Source organism: Emericellopsis cladophorae (genome assembly GCF_022114955.1).
Source record: "Emericellopsis cladophorae strain MUM 19.33 chromosome Unknown NODE_20_length_315653_cov_120_781897, whole genome shotgun sequence".
Taxonomy (NCBI): Eukaryota; Fungi; Ascomycota; class Sordariomycetes; order Hypocreales; family Bionectriaceae; genus Emericellopsis; species Emericellopsis cladophorae.
In genome coordinates this window covers 214820-239078 of record NW_026250945.1, presented here as the reverse complement: position 1 = coordinate 239078, position 24259 = coordinate 214820, and the positions used below count along the sequence as shown (strand labels likewise).

The 24259-nt window shown below is 58.4% G+C and overlaps 8 protein-coding genes across 8 annotated transcripts; 3 read left to right on the top strand and 5 right to left on the bottom strand.

Annotated features, from left to right (window-relative positions):
• Nucleotides 1-208: 208 nt before the first annotated feature.
• On the bottom strand, nucleotides 209-1459 carry J7T54_005305 (Chorismate synthase-like protein; the record flags this gene model as incomplete). Its single annotated transcript, XM_051506250.1, has 2 exons — nucleotides 209-1373; nucleotides 1425-1459. 2 exons carry the CDS (start codon nucleotides 1457-1459, stop codon nucleotides 209-211), a joined length of 1200 nt encoding a protein of 399 aa, XP_051362450.1.
• Nucleotides 1460-2317: 858 nt separating this feature from the next.
• J7T54_005304 (putative lipoate-protein ligase A) lies at nucleotides 2318-3316 on the top strand (the record flags this gene model as incomplete). Its single annotated transcript, XM_051506249.1, has 1 exon — nucleotides 2318-3316. The coding sequence occupies one exon, from the start codon at nucleotides 2318-2320 to the stop codon at nucleotides 3314-3316; it is 999 nt and encodes a 332-aa protein (XP_051362449.1).
• A 3105-nt stretch (nucleotides 3317-6421) lies between these two features.
• J7T54_005303 (Serine/threonine-protein kinase-like protein) lies at nucleotides 6422-10123 on the top strand (the record flags this gene model as incomplete). Its single annotated transcript, XM_051506248.1, has 2 exons — nucleotides 6422-6744; nucleotides 6793-10123. The coding sequence occupies 2 exons, from the start codon at nucleotides 6422-6424 to the stop codon at nucleotides 10121-10123; spliced, it is 3654 nt and encodes a 1217-aa protein (XP_051362448.1).
• A 406-nt stretch (nucleotides 10124-10529) lies between these two features.
• J7T54_005302 (6-mannosyltransferase alg-like protein) lies at nucleotides 10530-12074 on the bottom strand (the record flags this gene model as incomplete). Its single annotated transcript, XM_051506247.1, has 1 exon — nucleotides 10530-12074. The coding sequence occupies one exon, from the start codon at nucleotides 12072-12074 to the stop codon at nucleotides 10530-10532; it is 1545 nt and encodes a 514-aa protein (XP_051362447.1).
• A 536-nt stretch (nucleotides 12075-12610) lies between these two features.
• J7T54_005301 (class 5 chitinase 1) lies at nucleotides 12611-13337 on the bottom strand (the record flags this gene model as incomplete). The annotated part of the gene is made up of 2 exons (XM_051506246.1): nucleotides 12611-12904; nucleotides 13017-13337. 2 exons carry the CDS (start codon nucleotides 13335-13337, stop codon nucleotides 12611-12613), a joined length of 615 nt encoding a protein of 204 aa, XP_051362446.1.
• Nucleotides 13338-13406: 69 nt separating this feature from the next.
• On the top strand, nucleotides 13407-15321 carry J7T54_005300 (uncharacterized protein; the record flags this gene model as incomplete). Its single annotated transcript, XM_051506245.1, has 4 exons — nucleotides 13407-13554; nucleotides 13609-13734; nucleotides 13905-14151; nucleotides 14496-15321. 4 exons carry the CDS (start codon nucleotides 13407-13409, stop codon nucleotides 15319-15321), a joined length of 1347 nt encoding a protein of 448 aa, XP_051362445.1.
• A 101-nt stretch (nucleotides 15322-15422) lies between these two features.
• Nucleotides 15423-18596, bottom strand: J7T54_005299 (TBC domain-containing protein-like protein; the record flags this gene model as incomplete). The annotated part of the gene is made up of 1 exon (XM_051506244.1): nucleotides 15423-18596. The coding sequence occupies one exon, from the start codon at nucleotides 18594-18596 to the stop codon at nucleotides 15423-15425; it is 3174 nt and encodes a 1057-aa protein (XP_051362444.1).
• A 698-nt stretch (nucleotides 18597-19294) lies between these two features.
• J7T54_005298 (Septation initiation network scaffold protein-like protein) lies at nucleotides 19295-24175 on the bottom strand (the record flags this gene model as incomplete). The annotated part of the gene is made up of 1 exon (XM_051506242.1): nucleotides 19295-24175. The coding sequence occupies one exon, from the start codon at nucleotides 24173-24175 to the stop codon at nucleotides 19295-19297; it is 4881 nt and encodes a 1626-aa protein (XP_051362443.1).
• Nucleotides 24176-24259: the final 84 nt, after the last annotated feature.

Here is a 24259-nt window from a genome sequence, read left to right as displayed (position 1 = left end):
AACGAGTTTGTCTGTGTCGCACTGCATGGCGTTTAGGACGGTAAAAAGATACACAAGCCAGGGGGCACGGAATGCTTTCTTGGAAAGGTAACGGCGTATCAAATAGACCGGCATGACGGAGTTGGGACTACACATATATGAACCAGCACTCATAATCAAAGACATGGCTTGAAATTGCCGACTTTTTCGGACTTTCTTCCTACTCTCTTCACTGCTGCTGCATACTTCGCCCCATCTGCCTCGAGTGCTGTAGCATGACGGCGTCGGCCACGGTCAACGCAGCCATGGCCTCGACGATGGGCACGGCCCTGGGCACGACGCACGGGTCGTGTCGCCCCTTGGCGGCCAGAACACCCTCGCCCGTCCCGTCGTACTTGGCCGTGGTCTGGTCTTGCGAGATGGTAGCCGGGGGCTTGAAGGCGACGCGGAAGACGATGGGCATGCCGTTCGAGATGCCGCCCTGGATACCGCCCGAGTGGTTCGTCCTGGTCTTGAGCTTGGACTTGGGCAGGCCACCGGTCAGCCGCGACGTCTCCTCGGCCGAGAGCGTGTCGGGGACGAAGAAGGGGTCGTTGTGGACGGAGCCTTTCATGGCGGCGCCGGCGAAGCCCGAGCCAATCTCGAAGCCCTTGACGGCGGGGATGGACATGATGGCGTGGGCGAGGGTGGCCTCGAGCTTGTCGAAGCAGGGCTCGCCCAGGCCGCTGGGGGCGTTGCGGATGATGCAGGTGACGGTGCCGCCGGTCGAGTCGTGGGCGTCGCGCAGCTCGGCGACGTGGTCCTCCATCTTGCGGCAAATGTCCGGGTGGGGGCAGCGGACGGGGAGGAACTCGTCGACGCGGTCGCGGGTCAGGGTGGGCTCGAGGGCGAGGAAGGAGGGATCGGAGGAGAGGGCGTCGGCGGGGGAGTCAAAGAGGTTGATGGGGCCGACGGACGAGACAAAGGCGACAATCTCGACGCCGTAGGTCTGGCGGAGCCACTTCTCGGCCACGGTGCCGGCGGCGACGCGGGCAATGGTCTCGCGGGCGGAGCTGCGGCCGCCGCCCGAGCTGGCCTTGATGCCGTACTTTTCGAGGTAGGTCCAGTCGGCGTGGCTGGGGCGGGGGAAGAGGTCGATCGTCTTGTCGCCGTAGTCCTTGGGGCGCTGGTCCTCATTGGGCACGGTAAGGAGGATCGGGGTGCCAAGGGTGCGGCCATGCTCGGTGCCCGAGTGGATGGTCACGCGATCCTTCTCATCGCGGGGCGTCGTGATGCTCGACTGGCCGGGGCGGCGGCGGTTGAGCTGGGGCTGGATGTCCTCCTCGACGAGGGGCAGATTGGGCGGGCAGTTTTCGATGATGACCGACACGGATTTTCCGTGGGACTCGCCGGCCCTGGTGTGGTCAGCGATCAATGGATTGAGATTCAGACAGTGTAGAGCTCACGTGGTGACCTTGAAGATGTGGCCAAAGGACGACATGGTGGCGATTGGCGTGTAGATGACTGTTGCAAAGGTGAGGAAATAGATGATGCCGATGTCGCGCGAGAATTTTGGTGGGGGAGGGGCACCACTTGGTGTACGGCACTTACTCCTTCAGGTAGGGAACTTGCAGGGTAAAGATATAGCCATGAGCATCTTGGAGACTATCTGCTGACTATACGCAGTACGTACATGATACTTATCCTGGTGTTACTGTGTGAGTACGCTCAGCATGGTCGTTGATTGGGACGACCAGCCATAATTGATCCTTCTTCGCCGTCACAGCGTGCTTGGTCCGGTAAAGACTTCGACGCAGGGTCCGCGTTTCGGCGGGCAGGAAATGCAGACAGCGACCACGTAGCCTACCATAGGTAATTAGTGTCAACGTAGTCGACTCAGCTGTGTTAAACAAGCAATAAATGTGCACTCATACGAAATATCAGAAACAATTGATCTCAAGTTTGATTGACATCCAGAGTGAAGCCTCTCAGCATGACAATAAGATGCTTGATGTGGCTGTGCACTTGATATGTGGCTGAGCGAACTGTGGCGGACGATGCAAGGCTGAGACTCAAATTTCCGATTCATATTCTCAAGATCAAAGACAACTCGGTGTATTATCTATCCTACTTCGCCAGAGAAACCGTCTTTCGTTAGCGTTTTGTTTTATCTGTACTCATAATTGTAATGATGTTTGCGTTTCCTGCTGGTGCCTCTCGCACTCTTCGCTATACTGGCCTCTCTATCAAGCGCACCATCTTCACCTCATCAACACCATCTTCGCCCTCAAGCAAAGTGCAGATATACACTCTCTTGTCCCCATCTGCAACGTACAACCTATCTGTGGAGAACTATCTCATGAAGGCGACGCCTCCCGACTCAACCATTCTGATCCTCTTCATCAATCGACCCAGCATCGTCATTGGCCGGAATCAGAATCCCTGGCTGGAGACCAACCTCAACGAGTTGCATCAGGCCCCAAGTCATGTCCAGCTGGTCAGAAGACGGAGTGGAGGCGGTGCCGTATTTCACGACCAAGGCAACGTGAATTGGAGCGTCATCCACCCACCCAAGCACTTTGACCGGAACAAACACGCGGAGATGGTGGTGCGGGCGTTGCACTCCCTGGGGAAGATATCGGCTCGGGTCAACGAGCGACATGATATTGTTATTGATGCACCCCACCACAGCCAGAACAAGACATTCAAGATCTCCGGGAGCGCCTACAAGCTCACGCGCCTGCGCGCCATCCATCACGGGACCTGCCTGGTCAACTCTCCTCACCTCGCACGGATAGGACCTTTTCTGCGTTCACCAGCGGAAAAGTACATTCAAGCACTTGGATCTGCCAGCGTGAGGAGCCCAATCACCAATGTCGATGTCTCCATCGAGCCATTCCTCGCGGCGGTCAAAGATGAGTTTACCAAGATGTACGGTCTGCCCGATGTCGCGTTCACGGACCGAGCCGAAGAAGGCATGGCTGTGGCAGATGTACAGAAATCTTGGGAAGAGCTAGAGTCAACTGAATGGACCTTTGGTCAGACGCCCAAGTTCACTTTCTCGACACATCCCACAGAGAACGACACTCGGCCCAGGGATGGCGTGCCAGGCAAGACGAAGATATGGTTCATGGCGAATAAGGGCGTCATCGACCAGTTTCAGATAGATGACGTGGAGCAAGCAGCGTTCAAGGGTATCAGGCTCTACGAACCCTCGCGTTCTTCGTGGGCAGAGAGGCTTCGCCAGACTGGCCTAGACGCGCGAGAGGCGCAGGTCATGGGCGACTGGCTGAAGGGCATGTTGGGAGGTGGCGTCTTTGAGAGGCTGAGCCCACCAAAATACGAACATTCGCCTTGATCTGACAGAGAGCAGGACACAAGGAAATCAACGAGCTCGAGCCACTAGTTTTCTAGTTCAGCTGATCATTATCGCTACTTGGCTGCGCGGACAGTACGTCTTGAGTGAGGCATAGAAGGGTGGCTTAGGCCTGTGCACAGTGCGGTGCAACCTGGTCTCACTTGAGGTGTGCCATTTGAGACAAAGCCCAATTTCGATGATTGCAGGCAGCCACTTGATAGGTTAGCCTTTCCTGTGGGAGGTGCGTCAAAGGAGAGGCTGAGCTGAGCGTCCCTGAACAAGGAATGGGTGCATGTCCCTTTGGCACTCGCTCAGAGCTGATGTCGATGATCAATTGACTTGTGGTCGTCCACTTGTGAAATTACCATTTGGGCGAGTGCGACGAAGCTCTCCAACGCTACAACAGGTGTCAGTATGACTGGATGTTGTGGCTAGATATGCAATGGTCATGTTGAATACCGTTGCGATCCATGGATATCTTGGTTCCGTAAGGACCAACCAGTCTGTCTTGGAAATATTCTTCAAGTTGAGAATTGCCGACACTGTCGACCGGTCTCTTCTTCGGGCGACGCGGTTGCCAACATCTCTTCAATACGTGTGCCAACTTCTCCAGCTCTTAATTACCCCAAAGATCGCTTTTCCCCTCGTCGAATCAGATGTCTAGCCTTAGCACAGTCCCCCGGAAGCAACCGATCCTGAACAGAGCCACTGGCCAAGTCCTTGCACTTTTTTTTGCCCATCAAGCCACCCTAGACCATGTCTCCAAATTGTCAGACGCTGGGATTTTTGCGGGCCGAAAGCCAGAGCGCTATCTGCGATAAGTCAATGGTGAAGCACGGTATCCTCGAGCCACGCAACCACAAGCTCCATGACTTCAGAGGCAGTAGTTAACCCATACTCGCGTTGCGTACGTAGTACACACACGAATCAAACCCTACCAAGCGCGTTTCCCAGGCAGGTTCACACAGATTCAGAAAGGCCTTTCAAATCCATTCTCTTGCCTTTATGGGAATCTTCCTAGCATAAGGGCGACGTGTACCGCATTACCCCCTTACACAATGGAAAGAGTGCACTTGCGCTTCAACAAGTTACTCGCCTGCGCCGCAAACATAGTGACACAGTTCATGAGGAGAATGAATCCTATGCAAAGGTACTGTACACCAAGGCAATGTTTTATCCTAAGAAGCCATCGTGGTGCCCGCTACTATAAGGTCCAAGGAGCTACTCGTTAGGACTCTTGGGTCCGAGCTGTATGACTACTCAGGTTTGTATCAAGCCGCAGTCGGCACACGCGCGCTCGACATTGTCTTATTAATATAGTTTCGAGGGGTTGAACCACCGAGATAAGCTACTAGGCTAGTTACCACGGCCTGTGGTGACTGCCACCCGAAGGCCACTGACATTTGGATAGCGCTGGCGGTAGTGGCGGACTACCTGGTACGCTTGTGCAAAAGATAACCACGGGAATGCAAATAAACCGCGAGGGCTTGCGGTAGATTGCGACACGCTCGCGTGCTGACTTGCATGGCTAAGGAGCCTCTGCGATATCGTGCCTTTTCGACAAATTTAACTTCGGTGCTAGTCCAATAGATTGCCAGAGCACAAGACAGAACAACGCCAGTATAAAAACGCCATAGCGCGAGCCAGGCAGAAAACAGCGAGAATTTGAAAACGCTATCTTGGATTTCAGTTTCCTGTATCTCATCGCTCATCAAATGTTGTACGTGCCTTGGGTTTTGAGATGGCGACCCAACTCCTGAAGTTCCGATGGGGATACGTACTCCGTAATTTCGCTACGCGTCGACAGAACAGGCTGCGGAGGAGCCCCAGAACTGTGCAGCTGCAGTGGAATCCACTAATCCAATCAGAGAAGCTGCCGTGGCACATAGTACCACAGCTTGACCCGCCACCTTCCGTCCATCAGCCCCGGCGACTGGACTGGACTGGACTTTGATAATTGACAATGGCTTATCGGCCATTGTTCGATAATGCCGCAGCATGAGTGCCCAGGGCTTGATGGTTGGGAACCTCAGTTCCGCTTAAAAGCCCTTTTGTGAGCGGTTCAACAATATGCACGACACGAATTAGTTGCCCTTCCGACGACAAATGTCTCATGCAGCGAGCAGACGTTCATCATGATCGGTCTAATTATTTTACTATCCGTACACGCAGATAGCTGCAAGAGTTCACACTGTTGGAAGATCCACTCCAATGCAGCGACTGTCAACGTCAAGACGAATCATGCACACGATTGGCTTTGGAGATCTGCAGCGGAGCCCAAACACAGCGTCCGCACTGTCCCATCGCTCGCCTGGGCCTTCAACCCACAGCTGGGCTGCCGAGCCAAGCCAGCCAAGCGCCTGGCGCCAAGACACCGTCCACCATCACTTGTCCGTTGCGTCGCAATGACGCTATCGCTGCTGCACTGCACAGACATGGTCCAGTCGAGACTTTACCGCGATGCCTTGCAAGCATCGTCGACACATTAGCTGATGTGGGCGAGCGGATATCATGCACCTCGATTGAGCCCAAGGCGTTAATAATTGTCGGGCAGCTGTTCAAAGATAGTGTAGGTCTCATTGGCAGTCGTCCCGCAGATGCTGGGGTGAGAGGCAGGTACCGCTGCCGAGCTTAGACCTGTTCGCCAGTTTCACTCGCTCATTGGACAGATGACGGTGCAGCATCTACCTGCGGAAATCGCTCTTCGCCCGCTAGCTAATTACGTCGCTCCAGTGGCCGTCCCGCCGCCGCCCGCCTGTTCGCCTCCAGTCTGCGGCTGGTCTTCCCACCACCACCCAGTGCCCACCACCACCATCCATCGTCCGACTTGTATCACGCACGATTCAACCACCTCCCATCGCCGATACCCCGTCCCTCGTCTCCAGACAAACAGCTCGTCGTCGCATCTTCCACTCAACATCCTCCCCCGTTCTCACCAACACAGAAGAACCTCATGATGGCCGCCTGAACACCCCATCGCCCCGCCTGGCTGGCTTTTGACAAAACGCCGTTGGTTTGTCGCGTTATCGTCACTTGCAGCATGTCGAACCACGACGCAACACTCTCTACCATAGATTCGCAGTTGCGCCTCCAGCCTCTCCAACCATGGAACCGCCCCAGCACCATCGGCGAGCCTCACCGCCACCGGCCTCATCGCCCGCAAACTCCACCACCACGATGCAGCAGCCAAAGCCCAACAATCCTGCCCCGCATAACCGCCCACTCTTCGCACACATTCCACCCTCATCTATGCTACCCTCGCGGACAAACCACAGCACGCCCATCACATCGCCGGGCTTGTTCAGCCCTACACTGACCAGGCACAATACACAGCCGCCGACGTCGTGGTCCGAATCGAATTCGCCTGGTCCGGGTGCCGACCCCATCGCTCCTTATCTGCATCCGCTGCAGACCTACAAAGTGAGAGAGTAAGTTTGGGCGCCTTTGTGTAAAATAACATGGGCTGACCAAGAAAGAACGACCAAAGCGCTCATCGAATCCGACAACATCACCGGCCGCAAGCTCATTAATCAATATGAGGTCATCGAAGAGATCGGCCGTGGCATGCACGGCAAAGTCAAGTTGGCACGCAACATCGAAACGGGCGATAATGTTGCGATTAAGATCATCCCGCGCTTCTCTAAGAAACGTCGTCTCGGTAAAGTCACCGCCATGTCGCCGCAGGACAAGACCAAGAAAGAGATTGCCATTCTCAAGAAAATCCGACACCCCAACGTCGTCGCCCTTCTTGAGGTCATTGACGATCCCGAGCTGAAGAAGATTTACATGGTCCTCGAGCACGCCGAGCTCGGAGAAGTCGTTTGGAGAAAAAAGGGACTGCCTCACATCTGCCAATATGAGCGTCGGCGCGCAGAGAGGGAGGCTCGCGGCGACACCCGCACCGTCGAGGAGGAGAGATACGATCAGATTCTGGAGCAGCGGCAGATACTCAAAGAGTACAAGCGCGCACGAATGGCTCAGCACTACAGTGGACCGACCGATTACTGGAGCAACGAGTATGGTGCCGCGGACGAACCAAGCAGCAGCTTTGGCCAGTCTTCGCGCATCATGTCCCGTGAAGACTTCGCTGTCAGCGATGGCCCTCCGTCCCGGCCTGGGTCTCGCCAACCTTCAAGAGGCCCGTCACGTTCCCACTCTCTTGCCTCTGTCGCTCGACCCCCCTCCGAACTAGACGAGGAAGTTGACTGGGAAGAGAACATGGAGACCCCCGGACCGATTCGGTCCAACCCCAATTCTCATACGGCTCTCGATGGCATGATGTACGTGCCACAGCTTGAGGAGCATCACTTTCGTGGTCGTTCACCGAGCATGGCCGACTCCATCATCTCCCACATGTCGTCAGTCGACATGTTCCAACCCACGCATGATGCCTTTGCCGACGATTTCTCCTATGTTCCTTGTTTCACCATGGATCTAGCACGCTCAGCGTTCCGTGACACGCTCCTGGGCCTTGAGTATTTGCACTACCAAGGCGTTGTGCACCGCGACATCAAGCCAGCGAATCTGCTCTGGAGCAAGGACCATCGTGTCAAGATTTCAGACTTTGGTGTCTCCTACTTTGGTCGACCAATCCGAGATGGCGAGTTGGATGAGCCAGTGTCCGAGTCGGAGGCTAAAGACTTTGACGATGATGTCGAACTGTCAAAGACTGTCGGCACGCCGGCCTTCTTTGCGCCCGAGCTGTGTTACACTGACGAGGGCAGAGATCATCAGCCTAAGGTCTCGGAGCAGATTGATGTCTGGTCACTTGGCGTCACACTGTATTGCTTGATCTTCGCTCGCATCCCCTTCCTCGCCGAGGATGAGTTTCAAATGTTTCGCAAAATCGCCACAGAGGAGGTGTACATACCTCATCGCAGACTGAAGCCCGTCGACCCGTCAACGTCACCCGTTGGAACTTCGCTGTACAAGAGACACAACGTCCACCCCTATCGCAACGACAACGACCTGGAGTATGAGCAAGTCGATCCCCTCTTATGGGACCTTCTCCGCCGCATGCTCACAAAGAATCCCGAACAGCGTATCAAGCTGAGAGACATCAAACGGCACCAGTGGGTGATGCAGGGCATTGAGAACCCTGTGGGATGGCTCGACGACACTGATCCGGGTCGTCCCTCGTCAGGCCGAAAGATTGAGATCAACGACCAGGATGTGTCGGACGCCGTTGTCCCTCTCACCTTCCTGGAGCGATTGTCACGCAAGGCTGGTAACATTGGCAAGGCTGTGACCAAAGCCATCCACCCGTTGGTCGATCGCAGTGACAGCAAGTCACGTCGTCGAGCCAACAGTAGCGTTGCCAGCTCTGCCGGGGATAGCATGGTGAACGGACCGCCCTCGCAGCATCCCGGTTCAGACCGTCGCCGAAGTGTGCTGCCCGACGACTATTTTTTAGGCGCCGCCGCAAGGGAGCTCTATCCTGGCGCAGAGCCCGTTGATTACGATCCGATGGCTACTGTGCTGCCTCCCCTGGAAAAGGCAAACGCTATGCATGCGGTCTCCGCAGCCCTTCAGGACACACCCCGGACGATGCTACGACATGCACGGTCACTTAGCAAACCAAACGAACAGGTCAAAGACCGGCGCTCAAGGAACTTAGAGCCTCACACCACTCCCTCGACACCACTGCGCGGCAGCGGAGGGCTCGATGAAGATTCTGACTATCTGGCAGGGGAGCTACGCTGGCCTCGCACTCTCAACATCGAAGACGAGGATAATTCCCGGTCTCGCTCTGTTGACAGGGGTCTCTTTGGAGCTGCTGACAAACGTGGCTCCGCGCAAGTCGGTGTGTCGCAAGCAGTTGCGTCTGGCGATATCCAGCGTCCGGCTGTCCACGGCCATCCGCGACAGATGCGCTCTGTGGACCTTGGCAAAGCGCGCAACCGCCTCAGTCTTGCGTCGCCTCTGTCGTCTGCCATGTACACCGATGAGATCAGTGAGCCGAATCTGAACAGTGAGCCCGCAAAGTCGCCCAGCAAACCACCACTACAGCGCAAGCACACGAACTCGAATCCTGAATCCTTTGTGAACTCGCAAGGGTTCTTCCATCTGGGACAGGAGGACGATATGCAGCAGTCCACGGGTACGCTGAAGCACATTGACCCCGCAAGCGTACCGCACACGCCCTCGCCAGACAGCGGTGGCTGGGATCATCATCATTCTGCCGTGGGGGGCGACATGACCAAGGACACGAAGTCATCCAGCACAGACTCCATGGATTGCGTGGGGACCCCGTGCACCGTGCTCAGCGAAGTGGCGGGCCCGGTTTCGGAACCACCCGCACACCAGAAGCGCCATTCCGAGCACTTTCAGTCGGACCCGTCCTTGCCAGCCTTGCTCAGCGGCGCGAGCTCCGTGTCGGCGGACATGGAGGCAGAGCTGCTCGGTCGGCCGGGGGTTGTCAGCAACAGACCATCTCTATTGGAGACAACCGACTCCATGACACCGCCTCTAGAGGGGAAAGAAGGTGATGAGCTTGCTGTGAGTCACGTATTTGGGCATCCACCCGCCATGGCCAGTGGCTCTCTGACGCTCCGTCTTGACCCGGCGGATGACGAGAGTCACCACGACGATTACGATCATGAACGAGATGACGACGGCAGTGGGAGCGACGACGAGATCCTTCTCATGGCGTCACGGAAGAAGCAAGCCCCTGCCTCCACTAGTACGGTATCGCGCGGGCTGCCTGCGGAGCCGAAACGGCGCGATACCAACATCAGCACGACGAGCGTTGAGACGGCGCGTCCGCCGCCCACGACGAATGACGAGCACGCAGCAGACGGTGCATGAGTGTTCAGAGGGAGGATGATACACGATCGCATGACGAGTTCAAGGAAACACATACACCTCTCCACTGCACCGAAAATTTACTGCACAATGTATATAATATCTAGACCTCGGCGAAGGTCCATATGGGAGGTGATCTGCTTTTCCGATGCTTCTGGAGTCGTACGCCCGCATAGCATGGACGTTTGGAAGTTGTGGGGGGTGCTTTATCTGGTAGATGGTGTCTGTCTAGCGTGGAGAGGCATTTTGTATCCGATTTTGTTTTCTTTTTGCACAAGCACGAGCAGCACGGTGTGTAATGGAGCAGCGGTGGGAGAGGGGAAGGATTTCCGACTTCGCATAGCAACATGAAGACGAATTGACAGGCATTTTGCATTGTCACTGTTGTTCCATTGATGTCTACCTTGACTTATCCCTTGACGAGCGAGGCGACGTCCTTCCACGCCCATATGACTCGGTCCTTGGCCACGACGTAGCCCTTGGCCCCACCAATCCCAATGATAAAGGCAATCAGAACAACGATGGCATTGAGGGCCATGTTCAAGAGCGCGGACGCAACCGGCTTCCCCTTTTCCATGTCGGCGATGATGCCATCGAGCGTCTCGGCCATGCTGTCCCTGGAGAAGACCTCGCGCACGCGGTTCAGGCCCTGCTCGCCCATGGTCCTGAGCAGGCCGTCGTTTTGACCGTCGAGGGCGGTGGCCATGACGTCCGTCCAGGCGGCCACGTCGGTCGTGGGGCGCAGCCAGCCCGTCTTGCCGTCCACCACGGACTCGCGCGGTCCGCCGGTCGTGGCGGCCAGGACGGGGAGTTTGGCCTTCATGGCTTCGAGGGGGACGATGCCAAAGTGCTCGCCGGCGGGGGTGTAGAGGAGCAGCCTGGCGTGGCGCAGCAGGGACGTCTTGGTGTCGGAGGGCACGGAGGGGAGGAAGAGGACGGGGGCGTCGTCGGCGGGGGTCGCCTGCGCGAGGGAGTCCGTGGCGGTGACGGTGGTGTGGCCGAGCGAGAGGCTGTCGCAGAGGGAGCGTAGCTCGGATAAGTACTGTACATTCTCGTCGATTCGAGGGTCGTAGCCGCCGGCGAGGACGAGGCGGACGTTTTTGCGCTGGGCCAGCCCGGCAAAGGCCTTTATGGCGAGGGCAATGTCCTTTTTGCGCTCGAAGCGGTTGATGCTCAGCAGGAGCTTTTCGCCGTCGAGGGCATTGCGCACCGCCTTGTTGCTTGTGGAGGAGGAGGAGGAGGAGGAGGCCGCAGACAGGTCGACGCAGGGGTAGACGGTGCGCAGTGTCGTGCTGGCGGCGAGCGTGGGCCATGTCTGCGCGACAATGGACTTTGTGAACTCGGAGTTGACGGCGGTGCTGGCGGCGAACTGCATGGTCCATTCCTCGAGCTTGTCGAAGGGGACGCGGTACAGGCGCTTGAGGGCACTGGTGTCGCGGCCGGAGGCGAGGAGGAGGTCGGGGAAGTGGCAGTAGAAGAGGATGGGGGCGGCGGGGCAGAGGTAGGTGAGCAGGGGGAGGCCGGCGGAGAGCTGGTCGACGATGATAGCGCGGGGTGCGAGGCGGAGGAGCTCGCCGGTCAGGGCGATCTGGAGGAGGAGCTGGATGTGGCGGAGGATGGCGCAGAGGATGATGAGGCGGGAGAAGACGGACATGGGGATGAGGCGGGAGGCGCGCACGCGGACGTCGAGGGTGCCATCGCGACACTCGTCGAAGCAGTGGCCTGGGTCGCAGTGGTTGGTGAAGATGACGACCTTGTGGCCTCGCGCCTGCAGGCCGACGGCGGCGTCGACGATGAGACGCTCTGCGCCGCCGATGCCTAGATCCGGGTGGAAGAAGACAACGGTGCCCTGTTCGTGGTTCGAGGCGGAGACAGCCGCCTGGGCTGGAGCTGGGACTCGGGTGAGGGTAGCGGATGGATTGGATGCCCGCCCCCGGGGCTGCTTGCGGGCCATGATGGCTGGCGGTGGTGGGGGGAAAGGGCTGCGAAGGAGTGAGGAGGGTGAGGATGGTGGAGGAACGTTTCTGTTGATGTTGGAGATTGGAGTGTGGTGTGGGGGCTGCGCATGCAGTCCCTGCAGGGATTAGGAGGTCCTCAGCTTTCCATCAGGTAAGGAAGGTAATTAGGTACTTTCGGCTTACCGTATGCGGGGCGAAGGATGGGCTGGAGCTGATACGCAAGGCGAAACTCTCATCACTCTATGTAGCTCTCGAGGAACAGTTGTTCGTTTGTTGAATTTTTGATATGGAGAAGAGGTCATTGTCGTCTCAACGATGCATCTGATCATGCGGCTGCATGTCTTTATCACCTCACCTCAGCCGTGAAGCGACGAGAGGGTACTGTAGGGCATAGGGTAGCCTATTTTCAGCTACTCCTCACCCACCGAGAGCGAAGCGCATCTTACTTTATCATCTTCAACTTCACTTCACTCCACCTTGACTGATCGTGCATCCTGATCTCCGCCTTCACCATGGCGACACAACTCATCCATCAGTCCTCCACATCGCACGTCGCACAGTCGTCACCGCATCCGTACTGCTGGCACCCATAGCAGTCGTCTTGGCAGCCACCCTCGCCCTTGTTGGCGACGACGCCCAGGTATGACGATGCGTCCTCGCTCGGGTCGCAGTCCTTGGGTTCGCAGAAGCATTGCTCCTCGCTCGTAGGGCCTGACTTGTCAGTACCAGCGCAGCAGCAGCCGTTGTCATCGTCATCATCTGGGTCGTCTGGGTCGTTGGGGTCGCCGCCACCACCACCGCCGGAACAGAAGCCTATGCAGGGGATCTTGATTGGGGGCGGAGATTCGATGCCGGGAGTATCGCAGAGTAGGTTACAGACGTCGCCGCATCCCGACTCACAGGTTGGCTTGGGCCTGCCGGAGCGAGCTGGGTGGGACGATTCGGCGAGCGTTGGGTCGGGTGCCTCCTCGAGTGCCGTGCGGCTCGATGCTGGTGTAGAACCAGATGACGGTGTTGTCGTCGTCGTTATCGTCCGTCTGCGTCCACGGAATGTTGGAGAAGTGGATGATGCTGGTCGTGAGGGCCGGCACGGTGATGACTACCGTCGTCGTGATGGTCGTGTAGACCGCGTTGCCGTCCTCTGTCGAGACGGGCCAGACCTTCTGCACACCCTCCGTCATGGGCGGCAGGGAGATGGTGGTGAAGGACTCGAGCACGAGGGGCGGCAGCACAAAGGTATGGGGCGGGAAACACTGCATCGGCTGGTCTGGGTTCTCATGGATAGACGCGTTGATTTAGACGTAGTTGTAGTCTCCGCCCTGATCACGATGGCCAGGACGGCGCGTCGCATGCTATATTGGTACAGCAACGACCGCGCCGTGGCGGCGACGCTAGGGACCTTTCTGGGGGTGGGCACGACAGAGAAGGGCGGGCAATTCGCCCCGAATGACCCGGCCCAGCTGCAGAACTTCCAAGGTATGGCGGGAGAATCCTAGGATATAAGGGGCACGTGCTGACAAGTCCGTGCAGACTGGCTGGTGGATGTGGTGACCTTTGCCGAGGGTGGCTTCGCGTCCTTTGGCTACAGTGAGGCCTGGCTGATGAAGGGCGACAGCCTCCAGCAGCGCAAGACGCTCGACGACTGGGTCCAGACATGTCCGTCACGCCGGGCGCGCTTGTCGAGAGGCACTTTTCCCGCCGCACGATCCTGCTGCACGAGATGATGCACGCTGTCCGGCAGGGCAAGTCGCCCAATCTCGCCAGTGAGTGTGCTTATCCATAAAAGGAAGAGAGAGAGGGAGAGGTCGTGCTGACTGAAGACCAAGACAATTCGAACGAGTGCTCTCGAATGAGGACGATGGGGGCTTTCTGCGGTGAGCCCGGCCTGCGTGACGGCCATGGTCGTGGCCATGAACTTTCTGGGCCGGGGCTTGACGGCGGGCCAGGATCCGTGGTCGTTCTGGACGGGCAGTGCGATGACGCCGAGCGACGCGAACGAGTGGTTCCAGAAGAAGAAGAAGTCTTGAGGTGCTGGGCGAGCAAAGGCGCACTTGGCTGTCCGTCCATCACTAGGTAGGCAGGACACGTGGATGGTTCGGAGTGAGACGTGGTGCTGTCAACGACTACTAGCGGTATTGATATATCCATCCATGAACGCGACTCGATGGAACACGATGTCAAACTTGTGCAGATGATGATGTGAACCCTGATTGATGATGTGATCAAGTAAAGTAGGTATCTCAACGCCGTGCCGAGGCATCGCCACATCTTCCCCACGGGCGAGTCGGGAGACAGTCGTGAGACATGTGTAATCAGTCGCACCTCACATCACAAATTGTCTACCACACTCCTCCTCTTCACCTCTTCACTCACCCTCGCCTCGCCTCACCTCACCTCGCCTCCCCTCGCCTCACTAGAATGTCTCTCTTCACCATCCCCATACCCGCGCTGGGCACCGCGTATCCCGGCGGCGCAATCACATGCACGACACCCGCGCCCAAGGTCTACCTGCTCACCTTCGTGTCGCCCCCCGACAACCGCCTCACGACGCCCGTCCTCAAGGCGCTCCTCTCCGCTCTCGACGTCCTCGAGTTTGGCGGCCACGCGCCCGGCGTCGTCGTCACCACGAGCGGCATCCAAAAGTTCTACTCCAACGGCCTGGATCTCGCCCACGCCGCCGAGACCGACGGCTACTGGCCTCTGCTCTACGCCGTCTGGGCGCGTTTCCTCACCTACCCCATGCCCACCGTCGCCTGGATGAACGGCCACGCCTTTGCCGGCGGCCTCATGCTCGCCACGAGCCACGACTACCGCCTCGCGCCCTCGCCGCGTGGCTTCCTCTGCCTCAACGAGCTGCTCTTTGGCGCGCCCCTCAAGCCCGCCATGGCCGCCATCTTCCGCCACAAGCTCCCGTCGGCCACGTACCGGACTCTCGTGCTCGAGGCGAAGCGCTTCAACGCCGACGAGGCCCTGGCCGCGGGCATCGTCGACGGCGTCGCGACGGGGCTAGATGACGTGCTGGGCTTCATTGCGCAGAGGGAGTTGGCGGAGAAGCCCAAATCGGGTGTCTACGGCATCCTCAAGGGCGAGATGTACAAGGATCTCCTGCAGATGCTCTCGGGACCGGGCCTGGAGGCGGAGGAGGCGCGGTTCGACGCCGACCAGGCCCGCAACGCGGAGAGGAGGGAGTTTGGCAGGGTCTGGTATGAGCAGTGGGAGAAGGAGGACAAGGCAAAGCTGTAGTCTGTACTGAATAACTCGAATTCACATGGGGTATCATGGTATCCTAACCCACTACTCCTACACTAAGAAATGTATCACCACGACTACATACAATGCATAGCTCAGCCCTCCATGGGTCGCGGCGCCTGGACGCTGAGCTCGCTCCGCTCCGCCAGACTCTCCCTCTCGGCGTCGAGGACAGCCCTCCTCTTGGCCTCAATGTCCTCCCTCTTGACCACCCGTCGGAGACCCTCGCTCGCCTGCAGCAGGCCGTCGATGCTGATGGCGTGCTCCGTCATGTGGTGCCCAATGTACGTGTACGCCGCCGCCGCCGTCTGGCACTGGACCAAATTGCCCTCGTTGAGCTTGAGCAGCGCCAGCGCCACCTGGAAGAGGAACGTGCTGCCGTCCTGCGTGCACAGCACCACGTCCCACACCCGGAACAGCGCCTCGGCGCAGAGGCAGTCGGTGAAGACGGACAGGAACCACTGAAAGGTCATCGTCTCGAGCTCCACCCCCAGGGAATCGAGGTGCGCCGACAGACGCGGCAGCACCACGCCCACGTACTGCCGCAGCACCTGCTGGTCCGCCCGCGACGACGCGAGCGACTGGTCGTAGTACCCCGGCGGCAGGATGTTCTCCACAATCGTCGCCAGCACCCAGAACGCGTCCTCGGCCGACGGCATCACCAGCAGCAGGTTCGCCGTGATCAGGTTCATCCCCTGGCAGTAGCCCACGTGCTTGTTGCGCCGCGCGTATGCCACCAGCACCTCCTTGAGCTTCGGCACACCCGGCCCGACCCGGAAGAAGATGTTGTCCGTCAGCGTCCGGTAAATATCCATGCCAATCTGGCTCACCACCGTCGGGTCATCACCCGACCGGTCCTGCGCCACCAGATCCTCATAGTACCCCGGGATCCGCAGCGCCGTCGCCCCGGAGCACTCGGACCAGATCTTGGGCCGGTACGCCACCGGTATGCCCCCCAGCACGAGGCCCTTGAACTCGTTCCACTTGTTGCGCCCAATCTTGCCCTTGTTGCCAAGGTCCGAGATGCCAATCATCTCCCCGTCCGCCACGCGCGTCTCCGGGAGGATCACCGCGGGGCGCTCGTACCGCGCCTCGGCGGCCGCCTGCGCGGCCGCCACGGCAGCGGCGCCCTCCCGCCTGCGCTCCGCCCGCACCTTGCGCAGAAAGTCGTTCCACAGCGGCGTCTTCTTCTGCTGCGTCGCGTCGTGCAGGTCGTTGAGCTGCTGCAGCAGGTGCCGCACAGGTTCGCGGTCCTCCTTGAGCTCGTCCTGGCCCGCGTCGCTCGTCTCGGGCGGCGGCGGCAGCGTCACCTGGCTGCTGACCGCCACCGTCGTGTTGGCCGACGGCAGCAGGCCATGGTCCGTCGGCGTGATGGACGGGGACCGTGTCGTGTCCGCCTGCGACTCGTTGGGCGTCTCGGGGGCTTCCAGCACTTCCAGGTTCGGCGCGCCCACGCTCGGGGTGTGACTGAGCAGCTCCGTGGGGAATGTCGCGATCTTGAGGTAATCCTGCCACCGTTTCGAGCGAGCCTCGGTGGCCTTGTCCTTGTCCTTGTCCTCCGCACTCACCGGGCTGGCCGGTGCCCCCTCGCTCGAGACGCTTCCCTTGGGGCTGGGCAGGCCTTCGTCCAGCATGTTGGGCGATATGCCGTTTCGTCCGCTGAGAAGCATCTCCGTGCGACTGTCTGCGCGCGTGTGTCGCGCTGCCTCTCGCTGCCGCTTCTTCCGCCGTTGATCGTAGATGAAGCCAAACCGATCGGTCGGCACGTCTTTGCTGCCATATAGGTTGTACAGCGTCGCCAGGGCTGGTGGCTGTGATTCCGGCGGGAGGATGGCGTCCATCTCAACCGGCCCGTAGCTTTCCTGTCGCGCAGCATCGGGCGGACTGTTGACCATTGTCTCCCACATCTCCTGAGCCGGGGTTTTGGTCGTGGCTTGCGGCTGCGCTGACGGCACAGGTGTCGAGCGTCGCATCGCCATCAGCGCCTTGGGCCCTCCGGCCACAGAAGAGGATCGGTGGGAGGGCGATGGGCGTGCCGTGGCCGCCACCGGCCGCGTCGATGCCTCTCTGGTATCTGCGCTGACCGCTCTCCCTCTTGTCTCTGCTTCACGACCACTGATGGCGCCGCCAGCGACGAGCCTCAGGGCAAGGCTAGCCAGCGACCCGGACGCCTTCCGGTCCGGTAGATTGGCTGAATGTGTACTGGACGGCCGTGACGTCGTGCTCGAGGTGGCATGGGCCGTAGGTGGCGTGAACAAGTCGTCGGCAAGGCCGGGCCTTCGATCCAGACTCGACGACGACCGGATGCCCCCCACCGTCTGCGATCCCTCGCTCGGCAGGATGCTGCTGCTGTTCCCTCGACTCTTCTTGGCTGTATTCGTGCCCCACAGGAAATCTTTCCATCCCTTGGCCGTCCCCCGGCTATCCTTTCTGTCGTTCGATGCTCGGATGGTAGAATCACCACCAGCCAGCCGCGTCTCTCGATGCGCATCCGTCGTCATGGTATCGTGCATGGCATCGCTCATCATGCTGCTGAGGCCGCTATCCACCCTGCTCCTTGGTGTATCGTCATGCCTGGCATTGTCCTCCATCACGCGCAGTCTCGTCTCCAACTCGAGGTTGGACAGCCCGCATTCTCGGATGATGCGTCGCAGTGCCTTTTCGCGGTCGTCGGCACGTCGCCGCAGCGCGGTGATTTGCGCGTCGCGTTGGGCCAGGTCCTCGGCAATCTGACGCACAAGACTGACCGCCCCTTGTCGCGCAATGAGCCGCTCAATGAGTCCATCGTCGGCCCGGTGCAGGGCACCCGGTACCCTTGTCACCGGCTCCTCCTCGAAGAGATCTCTTCGTCTCGAAGTGCTCGACAGACCTCCCGTCAAGCTGTCCACGATACTTTCGCTCCTCGCGCCTCGATTCTCCTGCGTCGCCGTCTTGACCCTCTCTTCTTCTTCCTGTTCCCGCGCCCCCTCCTGGTCGTTTCGTGCATCGAAGCTGTCTGTGCTGTGATCCTTGAACGTACTGTAGACCGACAGCGCGGGCGTCGACCCTTGGAAGCGGCTGGCACCCGGCGACTCGGGCGAGAAGCTCGGGAAGCTTGTCAGGGACTTGTCGCTGGGTGCTATGCTGCTCGCCGAGGACGACGGCTGCCGTGACGTGAGGCGCGCGCGGCTGATCTGGCGCCCTTGACGGACGGTCGCGGACCGGTGGGAGCGAAGGGACGTCGTGCTGTGGGTCGAGGTTGATCGCTCGAGCTGCCCGAGGGGGTCCATGGCAGCTGTTCCCGACCGTCTCGTGGCACAGCGTTGCGGCGGACGCAGCGATAGCGTGATGGTCGGATAATTAATTAAATTGAAGTACGGTAGCTGGCGAGCTGCTGGACTGGACTGGACTGGACTGGGCTGGACTCTGAAGGGCGGAGCTGGTTTTGTGGCTGAAGCTTCGAGTCGTCGATGACGGACACGCTGTGGCGTACAGTGTGGCGCTACGCAGCCCACCGCACCTTTTGCTCCGGAGAGGTAGGTACGTCCTTGAGGTACGCACCCTGAGAGCTGAGGATCGCAGTGCTCCACGACGTACTATCAGTAGGTACTCTGTAGTGTTTGTCCAAACCAAACGGAAGAAATCGCGTGCTTGGGCACATGTACGAAAAGTACAAAACCATCACGGGAGCGCCAACGTAGCGCGTGAACGAAGCTAGGAAGCTAACTGCAACGGCCAATGATCGCACGGTGAGGGAGGGAGGGAGGGAGAGAGGGAGGGAGGCAGCTACAAGTGTCCATTCCAACCTATGAGGCTGGATGAAGGCCTGGAATGAGGTTGATTGAAAATTCAAAATTAGCAGAAACGCCATGCTGTAGAGCTCATGTATGTATAACTCCCTCGAAAGATCACGCTTGCCGTCCTTGACCCAGCCCTTCAACGCCACTTTACCAAATGCCTAATCCATTCCACCTTCGTATGTCACACATTATTCCTCCTCGCCCCCAAGTAGGGGCACAATGTCAGCCTCCGTAAGCTTGCGCAATATGTCGTCCTGTGCCAGTGCCTTCTTGGTGGACATTTCCAGGCCGTCCAGCATTCTGAGCTTCTTGCACCTAGCAGCAAACGCAATATGGTGCACTCTCCGCCTCATCTTCATCTCCATAATCAAACGACCTGCAAATGCAGCGTCCTTCTGTGCATCGGCCTCGGGCAAGACAAACGGGTCGTGCCGGCCTTCCGAGGAGAGCGAGCACAGTGGCACATAGAATCCCTGGGTGAAAGGGTTGTCTCGGGTGTCCACGTGCGTCAGGTGCGGGAACATGGAGACCAGCTCTTCCATAACTCTGGCATCCTTGATCTGATTCCCTGCCACCAGTAGCTTCTTCAATCTCGGAATGAAGGCGAGGCACTGAATGTCGGGGATCGAGTTGAAGTTGAGATTCACGCTCCTCAGATTCGGCATCAGCTGGCCCAGGTTGCCGGGCAGGAACTGCAGCCCGCAGCTAGCCAGCTCCAAGAGCTGAAGGTTGAGCATGTCCACCCGCGGCGCAAAGGCACCTATAAAGTTGCCAGACAGGTAGAGCTTCCGTACTTCGTTGGCAGCGGTCAAGAAACTCATGTCGATTGGCTGCTCCCCTTGCTGTTCCCGGAGCGAGAGGCTGTCCAGTCTCCGCGTGACGTCGCAGCCCCGAACATCACCGAACCGGTTGCTATCGGCATGGAAAAGTGTGAGATTCGGCACGTTCGTCAAGTCAATGGACGCGACCTGGTTGTGACTGATGTCTAGATGCTTCAGGCCCGGGACGACACTCTTGAACTCCAACTGGCGCAGGCAGTTCCTGGCAAGCTTGACATGAGCTAAAGCAGGGGCCCAATGCAAGTTGCGCGCCCACATGATGCTGTTCCCTTCGAGGTCGACCTCGGTGACCCGTGCGAGCTGGCACCGCGCAAAATCGGCCTCCTCAATCTCGTTGTCCCGAGCGCGAAGAGACAGCAAGCCTGCGTGTTTATCGAGGTCGTTGATGCTCTTGAGGTGATTCTTGTCGGCTTTGATGCTGCGCAGGTGATGCAGATTGCGGAGTCCAGACAGGCTTCGGAGATCATTTTGGGAGCAGTCAACATACTGCAGGTTGGGTAGATGATCCCAGCTCGTCAGTTCCGTGAGCCGGTTGCCGCAGACCTTGAGCTCCCTCACCGTGGCCGGGATCCCGGCAAGGTTCGAGAGGGCATTCTGGGAAACGTCGAGCTTCACGAGCCTGGGGCAGAATTCATCCAGCTGGTGTATACTTGCGATATCCATGCCGCTCAGGTCTAGCTCGGTCAGCTCCTCCCAGTACGACTCTTGCGGCTCGGCTTGTGCAAGCTTCTCTACAAGTGTCCTGAGGCTGATTGACATGGTCGGCTGCGCGTCATTGCCCGTCTTGAAATGCCGGTCGCCCATCACATAGCTGACCTCGAATCCGAACGACTGGTCATTCTTATGATGGAAGGTAAAGTCGGATAGAGGACTCAGCGAGAGTTTGCCAACGTTGCTTCCAATGATCGCCTCGTCCTCTCGCCGGAGGGACAATGCGTTGTGGCGCACCCTGTCGAGGCCGCTCCCATGGATAGGCGTTTGGTTCAGGACAAGGCTGACGTTGGCATGAGCACCGTCAGGCGTAGGATAATGATGGCTGACGAGACTCTGCTCCGCGACGAGGCTAAGCTGCTGATTCGAAAGTCGGACTTCCGATTGGTGATGAGGAAGTTCCACGGTGCTATCTTCGTCCTGCTCATCGATTCGTGACGCTGGCCGGAAGGTAACCTTGGGCCGTGCTGGCGTAGAGCTGTCGGGTGCTCGAAGCTGCCCCATGTTTGCAACGGTGCTTTCCTTACGTGGCGAGGCCAGATTGAGATGGTCCAGCTCGCGCACTGCGTCCACTGACAGGTCGGGAATACTGGCAAACGGATCGTCCTCGCTATCGCTTTGTGGTACTGGAGCGCATGTCTCTTGAACAAAGCCCTTCTCCTTGACCCACACATTATTCCCCTTGTCCAGACGCATACTTCCAACTCGGTCACCTATGAGGTGCGAGACGCTTTCAGGCACAATGGTTCTCCTGGTGTCAGAACCGCGCGAGGAGCCTGTTCGATAAGAGCCGTTGCTGTGGAGGTCGAATCCAAACGAGTTGTACGACTGCGCCGAGTAGCGAGTATTGGGGTTGGTCGAGATACGCACATTTGGTATGTCGCTCACGATCGCATCCGCGAATGATGGCACCATTGGTAGACGATATGCTCCGTAACTGTCTTGCTCATTGCCAGATCCCTGGCTCCGCGGACTCAGCAGCTCGCGTGAACCAGGGGAGGATGGCTCGTTCGATACGAGCTCATCCATGTCACTAGTCGCCTCCTTGTAGCGTCTCAACCGGGCGGCGATTTCAGGTGTTTGTTCAGCAAAGACATTGCGCCGCGATGGCAGTGGTTCACCTCGACTGGGCGGGCGGGAGAATGGCTCTCGTTCCGACTCTGAGCCCGACTCATAAGCCACACTCTCGTCGCCATGAACTTGGTTTCTAATGGCAGCCATGATCCTTGTGGCTTCATCGAGGAAGTCCTGCGTTCTCTCCTGATGCGTCCGTCTCCTCTTGGGAGTGGACACCTTTTCAGGAGATGTGCGCGGTCGTTTACCCCCAAACTCCACATTGGATTGACTTGACAGCGTCCCGGCACGCTCTCGCCGACGTCGAACGAAGATCCCTGATCCTTCGCTTGATGATGAGCCTGGTCGCGTGAGATGCACCTGTTTCCGCATGTACCCGTGTGATAAACCATCGTCGGTCGGCTTGTGGGCTGAGGACTGCTGGTCTAGCATAGGGGATCGGAGCGAGGTCGTGAACTTGTAGCCGTCCAGCTTACCCGACCCAAAGTCCTCGGGACTCGAGCTGTCGCGCATCTGTGACTGTTTTGCCGGGGTCCGGATGTGAGCCGGCCGTTTCACTGGTTCGATCCCCTCCTCAACCTCGGACGGTTCGTGAGCAGAAGATGTATACGGTGTCCCCTCCTCAAATTGACTGATACGTCGGAGTAACGTCTTGTTGGTATAGGTGTCGTAAGGCCCAAAAAGCTTCAAAGGGCTACCGGGCGCCCTATAGTGAAGCGGACTGAGACCGTGTGACACATCGACGGCTTGGTGCTGTTCACGGTTATCAGTGTCGGACAGCTCTTCGTGCTGGGGAGACATTGTGTGTTCGCCTTGGCCCAGTTGACCCCCCTCATTGTAAGACACAGAATCACGGGGCTGAAGTGAGCCCGAATCTTCGGTTTGCGGCTGATCCCCGTAGGACGCCCCGCTGTCGAATGTGAAGCTGTCACCGTTGTTTTCCATCTCTGGCTGTTGTCGACTTTTGCAGGACATGGTGAACCTGCTCAGCGGTGTCGAGTTCATGATAATGTTGGAATCGTTGGGGTCAAAGTGCGAGGATTGATTATCGAATTGTAGAGATTGGTTAGGAGCTGACGTTGTGCCTTGGTCAGTGTTGGCAGAGGACCGGGCGGCGCCGAGCTCAGAGACATCTTCAGCGATGGTCACCTCGCGCTGTGTGAGTTCTGCGCCGTCGTGGTGTTTGAGAATGCCTGCGGAAGAATCCCTGGCAAATCTCCGATTCTCCTTGTACAGGGCGCTGTCCTGATTGAGGCGGAGTCTTTCCAACCTTTGTGTGAGGTCATGATGCCCCAGTGTCTGCAAGGAACTGGCCAAGCGCCGAGGTGGGTGGCTGGGCCTAGATGTGTATCTAGATTTAGACCCAGGTAGGACACGAGGAGTGAATTGCAATTGACCTGTTGCGTCCTTCTCCACGCCCAATTTTATCTCGCTGAAGCTCTCATTGCTGTCGTTGTGGCCACTATTATTGGCACGCATGTTCCTGCCAGCAGATGATGCAGTGAAGCAGCTCGCGTCCCTGTAAATCCTGACCTCGGGCACCATGGCCTTTGTACGTCCTGCCGCGAGGCTCAAGGACGGTGAGTGTGTATTCTCGTGGTAGGAACTACTAGGGCACGAAGCATTCTGTCGCTTCGGTCGTCGAGGACTGGGACTTGGCGAAGCGAGGCGGTCAAAATCGGGGCTTTCGCATTCCTCCTGCTCCATCTTGAAAACTTCCTCTGCGAGATCATAGCTGGCTCGACGATTTTCATAAGTGGCGGGACTTGTCTCTGGTTCCACAGCGGCTGGGCTCATTGCAATGTTCTCGTCGTTGTCCGCAAAGTCAGCAGGAGGGGGGTTGAACATGTCCTGCAAGCCGTTGGCTGCAGATGAGAACAGATCACGCTGCTCGCCATATTGCAAGCCACCCAGGACCAAGCGACGCTTCCACTCCGGTGTTTGGTTTGACGCTGCGGCAACACGCTCCTCCCCAAGGCCTGGATGGCGGACCACTGATCCATCGGAGGCCGAAGAGTCGCGGCGACTGCCTCTTCTCACGCTGCCGCCAAAGCTCCTCTGGCTCCCTCGAGAAGAGAATGTAGGTGACTTGTTGTTCATCATGAGTATACTGCTGCGCCTGTTCGAGTCATTGGCGCTCTCTTCTCTGAGCACGTGATTGTCAGAGTTGAAGTCGGCCACAGCAGTGTCCTTGGTCTTGTTCGCATTGGAGAATCGGACGGAACCCGCTGCCTTGTCCTGCTGAGGGCTCCTTAAGCTGTGTCGCGACTCGAGCTTTGTGCGTCCAGAGACCCCCAGCGGCGCATCGCGGCCATCTCTGGTTGGGCTATCGATGTTTTCGTGATCGGATGGCAGTTCTCCGTTGGAAAGAGGCGACGAAGGCCAATCCTCGTCAAGGGACTCGAGCCAAGCAGCATGCGAGGCACTGGGAAGTGTTGCTATCATGTCGACTGCGTGTTTTCGGGTTTGACGCCTTGGTGAATGGGGCGCTTTGGCTCGCCGGCGTGCTCGTGCGACGCGGTGCTCTGG